Source organism: Mustela lutreola, chromosome 1 (genome assembly GCF_030435805.1).
Source record: "Mustela lutreola isolate mMusLut2 chromosome 1, mMusLut2.pri, whole genome shotgun sequence".
NCBI lineage: Eukaryota > Metazoa > Chordata > Mammalia > Carnivora > Mustelidae > Mustela > Mustela lutreola.
The window spans coordinates 288,030,998-288,046,850 of NC_081290.1; the positions used below are offsets into that span (position 1 = coordinate 288,030,998).

At 57.1% G+C, this 15,853-nt stretch overlaps 1 protein-coding gene across 9 annotated transcripts in view; it reads right to left on the reverse strand.

Moving 5' to 3' along the window:
• Positions 1-15,853, reverse strand: part of KCNQ1 (potassium voltage-gated channel subfamily Q member 1) — a 308,703-nt gene that overhangs the window by 73,382 nt on the left and 219,468 nt on the right. For 8 of the 9 annotated variants that reach the window (XM_059150971.1, XM_059150927.1, XM_059150937.1 and 5 more), the window contains exon 12: positions 731-806. In XM_059150971.1, coding sequence (XP_059006954.1) covers positions 731-806 — 76 coding nt within the window. Of the gene's footprint in view, positions 1-730; positions 807-10,038; positions 11,074-15,853 lie in introns of those variants that run through there. The other variant, XM_059150999.1, reaches the window with a different exon arrangement.

Genomic DNA, 15,853 nt, shown 5'->3' on the forward strand with positions numbered 1-15,853 from the left:
GGGAGCACAGTTGCCAGGTCTTCTGGAAGGAGAATGGGCACACCTGAGGGTCCCTGTTTTTGCGGTCCACATGCTCTCAGAGTGGAGGCTGAGCCAGGGACCTCCTCAGACCAAGGACTATCCGCACAGCCAAAGGAAGGAGCTGAGCCTGCTAGCGGCTAGCTTTCTCTGGGGCCCTGTGGCTCCAGGGGCTCCGAGGGGTGGCTGCCGCAAACCTGGCCCTGGAGGGAAGGGGATGGGCAAGGGCGCCCCTCTGGCTCCGGCCCCAACAGAGGAGCCCTTCATCTCTCTGGAAAGGCGGCCCCCCTGGGATGCCAGGCTACCCTTCTGTTCTGACCCCCACGGGGGCGGGGGGAAGAGCAGGGCCAAGAGCACTGGCTACTGGGGGCTCCCGGGGACAGGGCTCTGGGGTTGGGGAGACCCGACTTCCCACGCAGGTGGTGTGGGGCAGACTCAGCACCTCTATCACTCCTGCGTCATCTGCCGGTCAGTTTTGGGAGAGGAGGGTGAGTCCCCGAGGCTCTGTGTGCGTCCAGCTGTAGGCTGGACCTCAGCACAGAGTCTTTTCAGGGGCATGCTGTCTTACAGAAGAAAGCGAAGTTGTTTCGGGGTATTTGGTGAGGGAAGGGTCAGGTCTAGGGTGTGGCAGGGTACGGAGGCCTTGTAGCCTTTGCCGCGAGTGGGAGAGGAGTTTCTGGGCCAGGGTGGGAGGGCTCAGTGTAGGACTCACCTGGAATTTCTTCTTGGCTACAAAGTACTGCATACGCCGAATGACCTTGATGGTGGCCCGGTGGTGTTCTCGCAGCCTTCGGGGGAGAAGGGAGAAGAGGTGTGAGTGGCCCCTTTGGCCCTCATCCTGTGCCCAGCACCTCAGACACTTGGCGCCTTCCCAAGTGTCTCCCCTCTTAAGTGCCTTCTAGAAACCTAGATCCTTCTAGAAACAAAGATCCTTCTAGAAACATAAAAATAGGAAACATGACTGATAATGTGTATAGAAAAAGCCTAGAAGGAAACAGATGCACGTGGGAGGGGTGGGGCTTTGGCTGCCGAGACTGCACGTGACCAGGCCTCCGCCAGGAAGAGTGCGCTGTCCTGTGGCTTGCACATGCCACGGGAAAACCAAAATGATCTCTAGGGACATAGTATCACGGAGCCTTTATGTATTTTTGCACTGAGAAGTCGGAGAAGCAAGGGAAAAAAGAGACCACAGAAACAGATCTTGAGGTGCGGCGGATTCAGCGGCTCCGAAGCTTGGAGCTCCTCTGTCAGGAGAGAGAGTTGGTTTTCCCGCTACTTGAATTTGGGCTGACCTTGACACTTGCTCTGGAAAAAGAATGCTGGGAAGTCACACCGTGTATAACTGATGTGCTCTTGGAACGTGGCCGCATGGTCCAGCCTGAGCTGGGTGGCTGGAGAGGTGGCTCGGAGGAGAACAGAGGTGGCCCAGTCGAGAGCCAGGATCAGGCAACAGACACGTGAGTGAAGCCACCTCTGACCATCCCGCCCCAGAGGACCGCACAAACACACACACAAAGCCAGCAGAACAACCTCCCCACGGAGCCGACTGCAAATTGCTGACCTCTAGAATCGTGACCGAGAAAACGAACTGTGGTCTTGACCCACACCATTGAGGTGTGGTTTCCTAGGCAGCGACGGATTACAGGTAGAGAAATTAGGACCCAGCCAGGGGTCTTGTCGCATCAGAGTCCTCAAGCGCATGGTGCTGGTTTGCATGGAGACTGGGCACTGGGCAGAGGCTGGGGGAAAAAATGGTGGATCCTAAGATGCTGGACATAGAGCATGACACCGTCATTAACTGGATGAGACTTTGAGGTGAGCGAATTTTGTGCTGAGAGGAATCAAAAAGTTACGGCCCGAGGGCAGCCTGCTGTGGATCAAAGAGGAAGGCAGGTCCTTTGCAGTTCCCCCGAGCAAGAGGCGGGGTCTGCTCCCCCCACGGCGGAAGTGGACCACGTGTATGAGCCGTGGTCTCAAGAGCCCTCAGAGCTCCCGCTGTCGTCTGTCAAATGCTGCTGTCACACAGACGTGTCTGAGCGGGGCTGCTGGAGGAGCACCGTGGAGGAGAGCAGACCGCCCGGTCCTGTGAGCCGCCAGTCGGACGCGCCCAGAGGAGACCACCCCGATGAGCCGCCCCAAATGCGGACCTTCAGGCTTGCGAGCAAACGGATGGCTGTGGTTGGCTTCTGAGCTTTGAGACAAAGACTTAAAATAACCCTGATTAATTTGTTCAAGAAGATAGATGGAGTGTTTCACCTGAGAAATAAAACCTTAAAAATAATAAACCGGAAATTCTGAAACAGAAAGAGCAATCATGGAAATTAAGAACGTGGCAGACGAATTTGATAGCAGAGGAGATCTGTAAGGGAATTTCCAGGTAGGGGCAGGGAGACAAGATAGAATTAAACATACAGAAAAACTGTAAGATGTGGGAGACAGGATTCCAAGACACATGAAATCCCAGAAGGGGAGCAGGCAAGAGGGAGGCTCAGAGGCTGAGAAGGTCCCAAATATGATGGAAGACATCAGACCGCAGACGCCAACAGGCCTTTAGCTCCCCGGGCTTCTCAGAGTCATGCTGCCGAGACCAAAGGCACAGGGAATGTCACAGAAATAGTGAAGGAGGGGTTGGGGACAATGACGCGTTACCCTGATGACCAGCTTTTCAACAGAAAGGGTAAAAGCCGGGTGACGTCTTTTTTTTTTTTTTTTAAGATTTTATTTACTTTTTTTGAGATAGAGAATGAGAGAGAGAAAGCACGAGCAGGAGGACGGACAAAGGAAGAGAGGGAAGCAGGCTGCCTGCGGGTGAGAACCCTGCCTGGGGCTCGATCCCAGGACCCTGAGATCATGACCTGAGCCGAAGGCAGAGGCTTCACCCATGGAGCCACCCAGACGCCCCGCCAGGTGCCATCTGTAAACTCCTCAAGGAAAATCACGACCAACCTAGCATCCTAGACCCATCGAATAGACCCTAAAAATGAAGAAGGAAAGTAAGTAAATCCCGTACGATTCTCCTCCGATGAGGTCCCTAGAAGAGGCGGATTCAGAGGGACAGACAGCAGGATGGTGGCAGCCGGGGCCGGGGAGGTGGGGGGTGGTTAGGGTTTCATGGGTTCAGACTTTCAGTTTCCTAAGATGAAGCAGTTCTGGAGACAGAGGCTGGGGACGGCCGCACAGCACGTGAGTGTGGTTAGGGCCCCTGAGCTGGGCACAAACACGGTTGAGATGCTGTATTTTATGTTATGTACATTTTGCCGCAGTAAAAAGGAGAAAGGAAGCTGAAACCAAAAAGCAAGAGAATTCACGGCTGGGAGAGCCGCACTGGAAGGCGCGTTCAGGGGACAGGCTGGGAAAACTGATCCCCGGGGGAAGCGTGGGGTGCGCCGAGGGGTAAGGATCGCATAAAAGGACAGATTTATGAGGACCTTTCAATTTGTGTCGACTGAAACGGTAGCACGTCATGAGGTTTAAACATGACTAGAGACAAAGAGGGACATTTCATAATTTTCCGCAACGGTCGGCTCGGGAGAAAGATCTCGATCTGACCCTGCATGCCCCCGAACCCCACATGCGTCCCTGCGTCTGTGCGCGCGGAACGGAAGCGCAGGACCAAAGACGGCACGAGAGGTGCAGGGCACGGAGGGCGCCGCGCGGCTGCCAGCACCACGGGCCACCGGGGCCACGGCCGACGGGCCGATCCAGGCCGACCCGAACGAGTCAGCCACGGTGTGACGGCGAGAGTACGTCAATGCAACAGAACAAAAGTGAAGTAGGATCAACATTCGATTGATCCAGAAGGAGCAGGGAAGGAGATCAGAAAGAAGGCCGCGCATAAGGCCGCGGGGTGTGCGCGCCACGAGGGGACAAGCGTGCCGGTGAGCGGACAGACGCCGCCAGACCGGTTCAAAAGGCACCTTGCTGTTGCTTATGAATCTGTACAGGAATCTTCATACAGACGTGAAGACGTAGAGACGTTGACAGCAAAAGGACAGAAAAAGATAAAGCCCAGGGGAGCGCGGGGAGGTAAAGCAGAGCATCCGCGGTGAACCGTGGGTAGAGCCAGGGCTGACCGTGGGTGTTTCATCCTTTAAAAAGCCGTTGCTCTGGGACAAAGATACTAATGCTAAGTCTGGATGTTCCTGGAAGCATGACCTCAAACACACAAAGGAAAGCGGCAGAAGAAAATGTGAGAGAGAAGTGACCGACCAGGGCCGGAGATGGGGGCTCCCCTGCGCCAGCCGCCGGCAGAAGACGCGGGCGAACCATCGTCAGAGGCGAGTCTGGGTGACACGAGCAGCGACTTGACCTAATGGACAGACAGGACGCCGCGCCCGGTGGCCCAAGCGACACGGAGCGTTGCCGCGAACGGACTGTGCGCAGGGCTTGGGAAGCGAGGTCCCACGGACTTCGAAGAAATTCAATCACATACGTACATTCTCTGACGGCGGGGAAATTAAACTAAAATCAGTAAGAAAAAGATAACCAGAAAGTGCTTAAGTGTTTTAGAAATTAATTGAAATGGCCCGAGGTCCAAGCAGAAACTGCTAAGAACCAGAAAGTATTTTAAATTGGTAAAAAAAGTCCCTTGTCCCGGGTCAATCAGTGGCCAACGCGCCATGAAGGGGAGCAAGTGTTTGGAGAAAACCTGTGACCTTGACTGTACACATCAGAGGAGAAGGAAGCCAAACTCTCTTTCAAGAAGTTATTAAAAAAAAAATTAAACTCTGAGAAAGTAGGTAGAAAGAGATAATGCACAGTACAACCCAACGAAATAAAAAGTGAAGATTACATTAAAAACATCACCAAAGCCAAATTATGATTCTGTGAAGAAACTAATGAGATTGACAAACTTCTGGTCAGAGTGACTGTGTTCGTCACCCTCGGTGACAGGAAGTCACCAATGTCAGGCACCAGAAATAGAACATCTTGGGGCGCCTGGGTGGCTCAGTGGGTTAAGCCTCTGCCTTCGGCTCAGGTCATGATCCCAGGGTCCTGGGATCAAGCCCTGCATCGGGCTCTCTGCTTGGCGGGGAGCCCGCTTCCCCCTCTCTCTCTGCCTAATCTAAAAAGAAAAAAAATAGAACATCTTTACAGATCTCAGGAGTTACAAACTCTATGCAGAGGACATTACGTACAAGAGTAATTTTGACAGTTTGGTTAAAATATATGCCTTAAACATAATATATAAAAACAGACACAAGAAGAAATAAAACCCAAATTTTCCAATATTAATCACATAAATTAAATTAGGAATTTTAATGATTTTTGCATAAAGCAAACTAACAAAACCTTAAGTCTAGGTGATTCTTCTAACCATTTAAGGAAGAACTAATATCATTTTATAGAAATATTCTGGAGGATTTTTATGAAGCAGCATAGCCTTTATATCAAAACCAGACGGTATATTGCAAGACAGAAAAAACACTGGCTGATCTCTCTTGCCAACATAGAGGCCAGAATCCTGCCCGTACAGCAAACTAAACCCAGTGTTGTCTCCAAAGACACGTGACTGATGACGTTTAATTCAGTTACCCAAGGCTGCGTCAGCATCTGAGAATAAACATCCATAACCGGCCACAGAATAAATTAAGAATAAATTATACTTGTGGGGCACCTGGGGAGCTCAGTGGGTTAAAGTCTCTGCCTTCAGCTCAGGTCATGATCTCAGGGTCCTGGGATCGAGCCCCCCGTCGGGCTCTCTGCTCAGCGGGGAGCCTGCTTCCTCCTCTCTCTCTGTCTGCCTCTCTGCCTGCTTGTGATCTCTCTGTCAGATAAATAAATAAAATTTTTAAAAAAAAGAATAAAATATACCTTTTCTATAATCACAGAATAAAGTCCACACAATAACCCTAAGGAAAAACATATAATCAATTCAAAAGATGCATAGAAACATTTGATAAGACTCAAGAGCCGTTCCTAATTAGAAACACGACTCGAAGGAGAGCAGGAACAGAAGGGAACTCTATTATGTAGAAAACACACAAAAACACAAAACAAGACAAAGCCCTGTGGAGCGGACGTCACACTCAATGGTGAAATATTAGGGGGTCTTCCTTCTGCGAGAGGGAGCAAGGCAGAGTTGTCCGTGGTCACCCTTTTTTTAAAAAAAAAAATAGTATTTATTTATTTGAGAGAGAGAGAGAGCACGAGACATGGGAGGGGCAGAGAGAAGCCGACTCCTCACTGAGCAGGGAGCCCGATGCGGGACTTGATCCCAGGACTCCGGGATGACCTGACCTGAGTCATCCGGGATGACTGACCCGAGCTGGAGGCAGATACTTCACCCACTGTGCCCTGCAGGCGCCCCGCGGCTGCCCTTCCTATCAGACGCTGTCCTGAAACCCTCAGCCTGTGTGACAAGCGACGGGAAAGGAAACAGAGACAGAATCACGGGACAGGGTAAAAATAAAACCACTCTCACTTGCAAATGACGTCATCACAGATATTAAAATCTTCAGAACGTTCAGATAAACACTTTGATTGATCCGTGAATTTAGCAAGAACACCAGCTTCAATAATGACCGGTATTTCTATATGCTAGCAACCATTAGGAAATAAAACAAAAAGATGCCAATAACAGCAGCATCCAAAATCATAAAATGCCTGAGAATAAACCTACTGGAGACGAGCAAATTCTCTGCACAGAAAAGCTCCAAACCTTCGTGAAAGAAAAGAAAGAAGCCGTACATCAACTCAGGATGTGATGTTTATGAGTTGGAAGGTTTAATAGGTGCAAGGTGCTAATTTTGAGGTAGGGATTCAACGTGGCTCCAATCAGTCTTTGAATGCTTTTCTTGTTCAGTATTTCTTGGGGGGGGGGCATATTTCAAGCGGATTCTGTGGAGAAGTGAAAGGCTGAGCGCGGACAAGGTGATTTTGAACAAAGTCGGAGGAGGTAGGCCGCCGAGCACAAGGCTCACCGGGAAGCGTCGGGGATGGACACTGGGTGTCGCTGGAGGCGGTCTGGGGTCGCCCTCTTAATAACGGGCCACTAGACTGGATTGATGAATGCGTCCGTGGAAAAGAATGGAACATCCGAAGGTGAAAATGTAAAATGTCTGTGTGTGCGGTCACCTGGTTTATGACCAAGGCACGGTTTCAGTCCACTAGGGAAAGAATGTGCTTTTCGACAAACAGCCCTGGGACAAACCGGACGTCCATATGGAAAAGCTTGAGCTCTGGGTCCCTGCTGAAACCAGTTACAGAATGATTCCAGCGAGGGCAGAGACCTATAGGAAGGCAGAGGCAATCGAGCCTGGAGAGCAGAACAGCGGAATATCTCCGCGTCCTCGGGAAAGGCCACGATTTAACGAAACACAAGAAGCCCTAACTGTAAGAGAGAAATATGTGACAGACGGGGTTTCCTTAAAGTCGAGAGCGTCCTTCCATCGAAAGACCTCTTCGAGAGAACGAACAGACACTCTACAGGCTGAGAAAGGACATTTTTGGGGAAAGGACTTGTATCCAGAATATATCTAGAATTCCTACAAACCAATAAGGAAAAGACCACATGATTAAAAAAAAAAAAAAAAAGACCACCGATTTGAACGGCCCCTCACGGACCAGGGATGGCCACACGCCCACGAACTGGCGCTCCGCACCTTTGCCCCTGGTCCACACCACAATGAAGTTCTCGCGCTCGCCCGCTGTCATGGCCAGATGAGAAGGACTGACAATGTCATGCATTAGGGACGATGTGGCCCAACGGACCCACGTGTGCTGCTGGTGGGAGCGTGGACCGGGTCGGCCGCGCCGAGAGCTGCCCGGCAGTAACCGTGGACGGGTCCGTGTCCTGGCCCGGCACCTGTCCTTCCAGATACACACCCCAGAGACGTCCGTGCACACGGCCACCAAAAGGAGGCCTCGGAACATTTACAGCAACTTGACTCACGGGAAGTAAAGCCCAGCGTGACGAACGTCCAACTACAGCGCACAGAGAAGCCCACGGAGCTGTATTCCTGTAAAGCACTAACATGCGGCACTACGGGAGAACACACTGCTGACGCTCACACAGGACACCCCCACCCTGGCCACTGGGGACAGCCGGGAAGCCCCTGGGGGCGGGCACCTGGTCACCGGGCAGGGACCCCTTGTGCCACCATGAGGCTCTGGCGGGGCAAGGGGCCCTCTAAAGTCCAGGCGGTTCTTGTGGCCTCAGCAGAGAGGGCGTGGCACCCATGGGCAGGAGAGGACACCCAGCCGAGGGTGACGGGACTCTGAAGCTCTCTCGGCTGCACCCTGACTGTCGGGCTCGCCCCCAGCCAGGCCCACAGGTGGCTCCAGCTGCAAAAAGGGTGGGTCCCAGGGCCACAGGAGGCTTCACTGCACCAGGACGCTGGGGTACTGCAGGGATAAGCCTGAGGCACCTTCCAGGTGGCACTGGGGAAGGATATGCGTCTTCTTGGGGTCGTTTGGGCATGGGGCCTCATGAAGACGGAGGCTCAGACACACCCAGAGCTACTGTCCCTCCTTCCTCCTCCTCCCCAAGCATCTTCCAGCCCCGACAGGGTGCAGGGCCCATGCTCAGCCCCAAACCAAACGATCAGGCTGGAAGGCCTCCGGGGCTAAGCTCCCAGCCGGCGGGTGGAGAGAAGGCCAGCCGACTGGGGGTGCTGGGGACCGTGGGGCCCGGTGAGGGGGCATGTCTGCGCCTCCACGGTGCTGACAATACAGCAGGGAGAGGATGGGGGTGTGACCGCTCTGGGGGACCTTCAGGACCTGAGGGGACCCTAGCCTTGCCTATGTCTGGGTGTGGGCAGCCTCGGTGGCGATGGGTGGAGCCTGAGGGAGGACCCGCCAGTGGCAGGCTCCGCCCCAATGCCGGGTGACCCCTCTGATCTGCAGGTGACGTTGGCTCGGCGGCAGAGCCAGCTGGAGTTCGGTCCCAACACAGGGGCCCATCGGTCACCCCAGCCCTCTTGGCTTTCTGCCCAAGGTTCCGGGGGTGCACCCCAGGACAGAGTGGGTGAGCCCGGGGACAGCGGGACAGGGATCCGCAGACGCACAGGCCAGCCTGGTGTCAGTCTGGACCCCGGCACCCACGTGGCAGGCACTAAGAGCACACGTCCGGGCAGGAGGGCACGCAGCCGACACCCGCACTCACACACACACATGGGTGCGCATTTGCGCAAGAGCCCGGGCTCGGAGGCCTAGCTGCCGCTCCAGAAGGCCTGGATGCAGGTTCCCCTGCTGGGCTGGGGGCGGCTGGCCCTTCGAAGCCCCTCACCCAGGCCGGAGACGGGAGGGGACGTCACCCAGCCACACGTCCCTGCCTCTTTTCAATCACCTGCAGTGCCGTGGGAGCGGTGGAGGGCTGGGGCTCCAGCGCCCCTCAGGGGGAGGCCCTCACTGGCCAGGCCTGTGCTCAGCCCCCACAGACCCGGCTGTGCTCAAACCAAAGACCAGGCTGGGGACCACTCCAGCGTTCTGCCAGGGACGGGCCTGTCCGGCTCCATTCGGGGAGGGTTTCCCCTTCTCTCTGGGCTGGGCTTGGCCCAAGAAGGGGGGAGGCCTCGTGCCCCTTTCTGGTGGCTCTGACACAACACAGCAGGTGGACAGGTGACAGGATGGAGGCCTGGGGACCCCTGCAGGACACCCTCGGGTCCTGGGCCCCGCGAGGTGCTGAGGCTGCAGGTTGGGTGCCGGGCTGGGCTGCCCTCCGGGGACGTCTGACGTCACCGTGCACATCCCCCAGCAGTGTGGCAGACCCTGAGCCCCCACAGCGCCGTCTGCACCCCTCGGCCTTCCTCGCTCACACCAACAAAACGAGTGTGAAATGGGCCTTCATGCTCCAGCTGGCCCCGGGCACTCGCTCCGCCGGGAACGCGGAGCATGTCTCGGGCCACGTCTCTGTTGGGCTCACGTGGGCTCTTCCAGATGAGTTAGACGTAAGTCGTCTGTAATGTCTACGTACCTACCCACCACTTTTTTTTTTTTTTTTTTTAAGTATTTATTTGAGAGAGGACCGGGGCACAAGCAGGGGAGGGGCAGGCAGAAGGAGGAGCAGATTCCCGCTAAGCATGGAGCCTGAAGCGGGGCTCAATCCCCAGACACTGAGGTCGTGACCGGAGCTGAAGGCAGACGCTTCACCGACTGAAACCCCCCCCAGGGGCCCCCCTACCCGTTCTCTGTCAGTTTGCGTGCGGGGAAGACCCGCTCCCAGGGCAGGTGGAAAAAGCTGAGCAATGTCCTAGGCCTAGAACCTGTGACCAGGCTACCTTATGAGGCGACGGGACCAGAGATACGACTGAGATTAAGCACTGTGAGATGGAGAGATTATTCTGGGTTCTCCGCCCGGGCTCATGAGGTGCTGGAACCCTTAGAAGAGGAGAAATTCCTCAGCTGTGGCTAGAGGGAGCTGTGGCCCGACGAGGGCAGCCGCTCGGCTGTGCAGGAGGAAGACGGGGCCGCTGGCTGACGGGGTAGGTGTCCCTGGAGCCGGATGGGGCCGGGCGATGGCTCCCCTGCCAGGAGCGACCAGCCCCACGACCCCTTTCGGACCCGTCCGACTGCGTCCGACTGCGAATCTGTGCACCCAGAGGCCATGAACGTGGCGGCCCGAAGCCACGAGGTTTGGGGTAATGGATTGCCACGACACCAGCAACGCAGGCGAATCCCGGTTTCACATCACATCTCCGCCTTGTGGGCACATTTTGAGGGAAAGAAGCTCTTACTCTTTCGCAACAACTTTCTCCGTTTTTCTCTGTCCTCGCCAACGCACTGGGGTCCCGACCAAGAAAGAGCTCCGAAGCCGAGGTCCGGAAGATACTAAGGAGCCTGCGTGTTCTGAGAGTTGGGAGGATTGTTTCTGAGCTGATGTCCGCGGGGTGAGGGGCTTCTTCACGTCTTCCCTCGCGGATAACCCCGAGGCTGCGGTCGGCACAGCCCAGAGCTGCCTACCGGGGCTCCCCGCTCGGTCCCCCGGGCGGAGGGTCGACGCTAACACCCACATCCCAGCCTCGCACGGGGTCCTGATGCCTGGAGGGAAAGGCTTCCCCTGCTTCCTCGAGAAGGTCGATTCCTCTTGTCTCTGCAGAAGTCCCATGAGAAAACCTGTTGGGGTTTTTACCGGAGTTACAGTAAGTCTATCGATCAAGCAGGAAGAAACGCATCGACATCCGCATAGCGTGGAGTGTCTGGAGTGTGGTAGCGCGTTCCTTTCATGAAAGTCTTACTGGAAAATCTAAATGCAGCAGAACTTGGTTCTTAAAAAAAAAAAAAAAAAAAAAAAAAAACTAACAACCCAGGAAAAACTCTGGTAAGATTGACTGAGACAGGGTCAAATAAAAACAGTACCAATTAAGTTAGAATTGACCACCAATAGGGATAAGATCGATGATGATCAAGAATATTCTCAACAACTATATGCCAACAACTTTGTAAAACCTCGAGAGGATTGGGTACATTCCTAGAAAAAATTCTAACTCCCTAGAACTGACTAAAGATGGGATAAACTGTCTCAACCAAGCTTGCAACTACTAAAGGTACCGAAGGGGTAGTTAAAGACCTTCCTGTAAGAATACACCTGGCCCAGCTGGCCTTCTCCCCGATTCTGGCACACTTGCACAGCACAGACCCTTCCAGCCACAGGCGAACATCTCAAGCTGAACAAAAAAGGAAGACAAGACATATCAAAACTCAAGGGGTGCAGCTAAAGCAGCTCTTAGAGGGTAATTTGTAGCATTCCAAGATTCCGCTAACACAAATGGAAGGTCTCAAACCAGTGATCTCAGTTGCTACCCAAAAACTAGAAAGACACCAGCCCCAAGCAAGCAGACGGGAGGGAATTAACAGCAGTGACTGGAAATGACTGAAACAGAGAGCGGAGAGCCCCCCCCCCCTCGTCTGAGACAGGCTGCTGTCCCTGGCACAGCCTGAGGCCAAGCCCTGTGCTGACTGTCTCTGAAGGTCTACACCCAGGACCCCTCGTGGGGCTGTGGGAACATCTCTGTTAACCAGGCTTTGAGTCTCCCAGAGGCCTGAGGGGCCTGGGGGAGGAACCTCTCAGTTCAAACTCAAAGACCATCTGCCACCCTGGTCAGTCATGTCTGGTGCTGTCCCTGGCGTCACCACACTGAAGGCAAGAGCACCCGCTTCCTGTGGGTCCCAGGGCCGGGCGTGTCCCTGAAACCCCTCCGAGGCTGGTATGCCAAATCACCAAGGAAGCTTTCCGCACAAGCCTGCGGACGGGGACTCGCTGTGGGGCCTGGTGGAGGGGGAGGTTCTAGTCTCTCTCCTTCTCATAGGCCTTCCCACAGAGGTTGCCTTCTTTAGGAAAAACAACCTACGGGTCCAGCATCCCTTGTCCTGTCTTTCTCCTTTCTCCGTGGTCTGCCTCTCATTCCCAGGCCAGAGCGCCGACGGACCAGGCGCCTCCTGCCGCCCCACGCGATGCCAGGAGGGCACTACCCTCACTGATTTTAACCTCGGGACGACGGGGAGGCTGTGGTCAGCCACGCCCACATCTCACAGGGGACGGAGCCAAGACGGGGGACGAGTCTCTCCGTCTGCCGTAGTGCCAAGTCTCATGCTCAGATGTGTGGCACCCCCGGGCCTGACCTGCCACAGCGGGGCCTCCTCCCGGCCTGGCCTCCCGTACATCTGGGACTCCCAGGGGAACCCCCAGCACCACTCAGGCTGCCGGTGGGACGTGGCTTGAGGGACAAGGGTCTGTCCCCAAGGGAGCCGGGTCACACTCCTGCCGGGCTCAGATTCCCATCTGTGGGGGTGGGTGTCCAGGCCTCCCCCAGCCCGTGCTGGGCTCTGTGTCCACATGCCCTCCACCTGGGCCCTGCAGTACCTGCCCCCCTCCACCCCGTGACCTGCCCTCTGGGGCAGCTCCTGCCTGCGGCTCCGGGTACAGGCGGGAAAGTCCACGGCCCAGTCAGGTGACTTCACAAACAGTATCCCGTGGGCCCCAGTTGTGCAATCCCAGTAATTGGAACCAGCAGCCTCCCCGGGCATGGCCCTGCCTAGGTCAGAGAAGCCACTGTGCTCTGAGGTCAGGTGAAACAGGGGGCACTCGGGACACTGTCTTCTGCTGCCCCTGAGCTGACCCGTGGTGGCTCTGGAGGCAGCCCACCATGACCACCTCCAGGCAGAGCCACCACAGGGGGAGAGGGCCCAGCCAGGCGAGGTGGGGGGCACGCTGCCGGGCTCTCCTCCCACTGCAAACCCCCTGCCCCGTCCTCAAAGCCTTTCCATGCTGGGGGCTGCCGTCGCGCCCACGGCAGGAGCCCCTCACCCTCCTCCCCGGAGCCCCCATGGCCCCCACGTCTGGGGCAGGAAGGCCTGAACGTGCGGCCCCCTTCTCTGTGGACCAAGGGGGCCTGGCACGGGGCTCGGGCCTCGAGACGTGGGCGCAGACCAGGAGCGGGGACAGGGGCAGCTCGGCCCTGCCCCCACCGCCCCCAGGCCCTCAGGAAGCCGTGGAAACCGAGCTGCTGAGTGGGCCTTGGGCTCAAAGCCCCGTGTCCCGAGCGGAATGGCTCCCCGCGGCTGGACGCCCTGGTTCGGAGATGCAAGTCCTTTGGTTTTACCTCCTCTTGTGCCTGAGGGTTCACTGCCTTGGCGGGGGGCACACTGGGCCCACAGACTTCTCTGCCCTCCCTGAGTCCTGCCATGACGTATGTGAACCCCAAGACCAGCCCATGAAGTGAGAGGACACAGCCTGGGTGAACGTCTCTGAACACACGAGATCTTGGAGACAGAAAGCTGATTCATGTTTTCTTCCCAGGGGAGGGGGGGGCGACCGCTCAGGGGCACTGGGCTGCTTTTGGGGGTGATGAGAATGTTCTAAAACTAGGCGGTGGTGGTGGGCGTTCCATCCTGTGAATACGGGGGTGTGGAGAGTGTCCCAGGCCGCTCCTGAGAGCAGGAGCTGGGGAGGCGCCCAGAGGGGCTGGGTGCTTCTCTGGTGGACAGGAAGGCAGGGGAACACACCCAGCTTTGCCCAGGGCATGGCCCTCTTTGGGGTTCTTTGTTGGGGGGCTCAGGGCCCCGGGCAGGCAGCCTCAGCAACACAGCTCCCTCCCCGGGCGGAGGCCTCCGAACTCCCCAGTCTGGCTGTGCCTCTCCCTTCCAACCCGTGGACCACGGTGTGGCTGCCATGGGGGCCTTCCTCGGCCAAGAGACAAATCGCACATCTGTGACACCCCCTGCCCCACCCCAAATCCTGCCATGGCCCCCTATTGCCTGCCCAGTGACGTCCAGACTCTGAGGGTGGTCCGTGGCCCTCTCACGACGTGCCTGGACAGACACACGGGATGCAGGCGCTCCGGGCGGGGAGCGGGGTGACATGCGGTCCTGTCCCCTTGGATCACTGCATCACGAGTCACCACATGTACAGGGCTCCGAGGTTGTTGTAAGATTGTTTTCATACCGATGATCCAGAAATCGGAGCGATCCCATGCGGGCCCCGGTTGGCAGTAAAATTCCTCGAGGACCTCAGGACAGGTGACCAAGACAGATTTGGCAAGGGGAACTCGCCTCAACACGTCCCAGAACCAAGGGAAAGGAACGCATTCTGTTTCCCCAAGATCGGGGCTTCCTACTGTGCCTCCCGAGACCACCCGACACAGTTCACACTCATGAGCCACTCACCGCAACCTCCCACCTTAACCTGGCCCCGGGGAGCTCCGGTCCACCCCGCTTCCACCCAGCTCGCGGAGCTCGGGAAACGCAGGTCCCTCCAACTCGGCACAGTTCAGGGCAGCCCACGGCGAGTCCACACGCCTCCCCCCGGGGCCCAGGCATCCGCTGAGAGCAGGGCCTCTGGTAGGAGCGGGACGAGGAAGGAGCAGGCCCCGCCTTGTGTGGCCTCTCAGGACTTGGGGTGCAGAACAGGGAGTCCCAGAGCGGTGCCACGTGGCGGTGCTTGGGCGCACAGCACAGAGACCCCAAGTGGGGGCCGTCCCCTGCCACCCACCTTGCCCTGGGAGCTCGAAGATGGGGGGGGAAGCTGGCAGGGGGCAGGGGGCTTCCTGGGGAGACGACACCAGCTGGGCAGGAATGTGACCCCTGCCGGGGACGCCCCAACCCTGAATGGCCCTGCCCCCACCCGGGCCGAAGCAGGGACAGGGACCGCAGGACGGCAGCCGGCCTGGAGAAGGGACATCATGTAGGGAGAGGAGGGGGAGAGATGGCGGCCGGCAGGAGGACCCCCGGGGAGGGAAGGGGTCACGGACAGAGAGCCGGTGTGGCTGATGGTCCAAGTGAGGGCAACAGGGGGCGCACAGGGGTGGCCGACGACGCGGACAGCATCGTCTGTGGCCCCACCAAACGTCACAGGGTGCAAGGGGCCGAGCGGGGCGTGACCCTGGACGGGCAGCTCCGGAAAGTGTGTGCATCACACCCTCCCCGCTGCCCCCAAGTCCCCCCACCAGGGGAGGGTTCCTGGGGGTGGGACCCCGCGGCTCTGGCCTGTGACCCGGGGCCTCTCCCAAGTGCTGGGGTCTGTTTCCTCCCAAGAGCCTGAGGGTCCCCTTGGAAGCAAGGGATGGGAGATGGGAGCTCAGAGGGGGACTCGCGAGAACCCCACACCCGTTCCCAGGCTGGGCCGTGTCTGGTTCCGGAAAGTCCCACGGCTTCTGCGGCCAGAGACCCCACAGCCAGTATGGACCAGGCTGTGTCATAACCAGGACGTGGCCTTGCAGGGACACGGAGCCCCGGGGCTGGCACGGCCACGCAGCTCCGAGCTCCCAAGAAGGCACGGTGGCCAGGCTCTGGGCTCTCTGGGGTGGGCAGCAGGGTCCTCGCGCCCCCAGGGGGACGTTGGCCTGAAAGCCCGATGCTGCCCGTGCAGGTCCCAGGAAGGAGCCGGCAAAGAAACGCA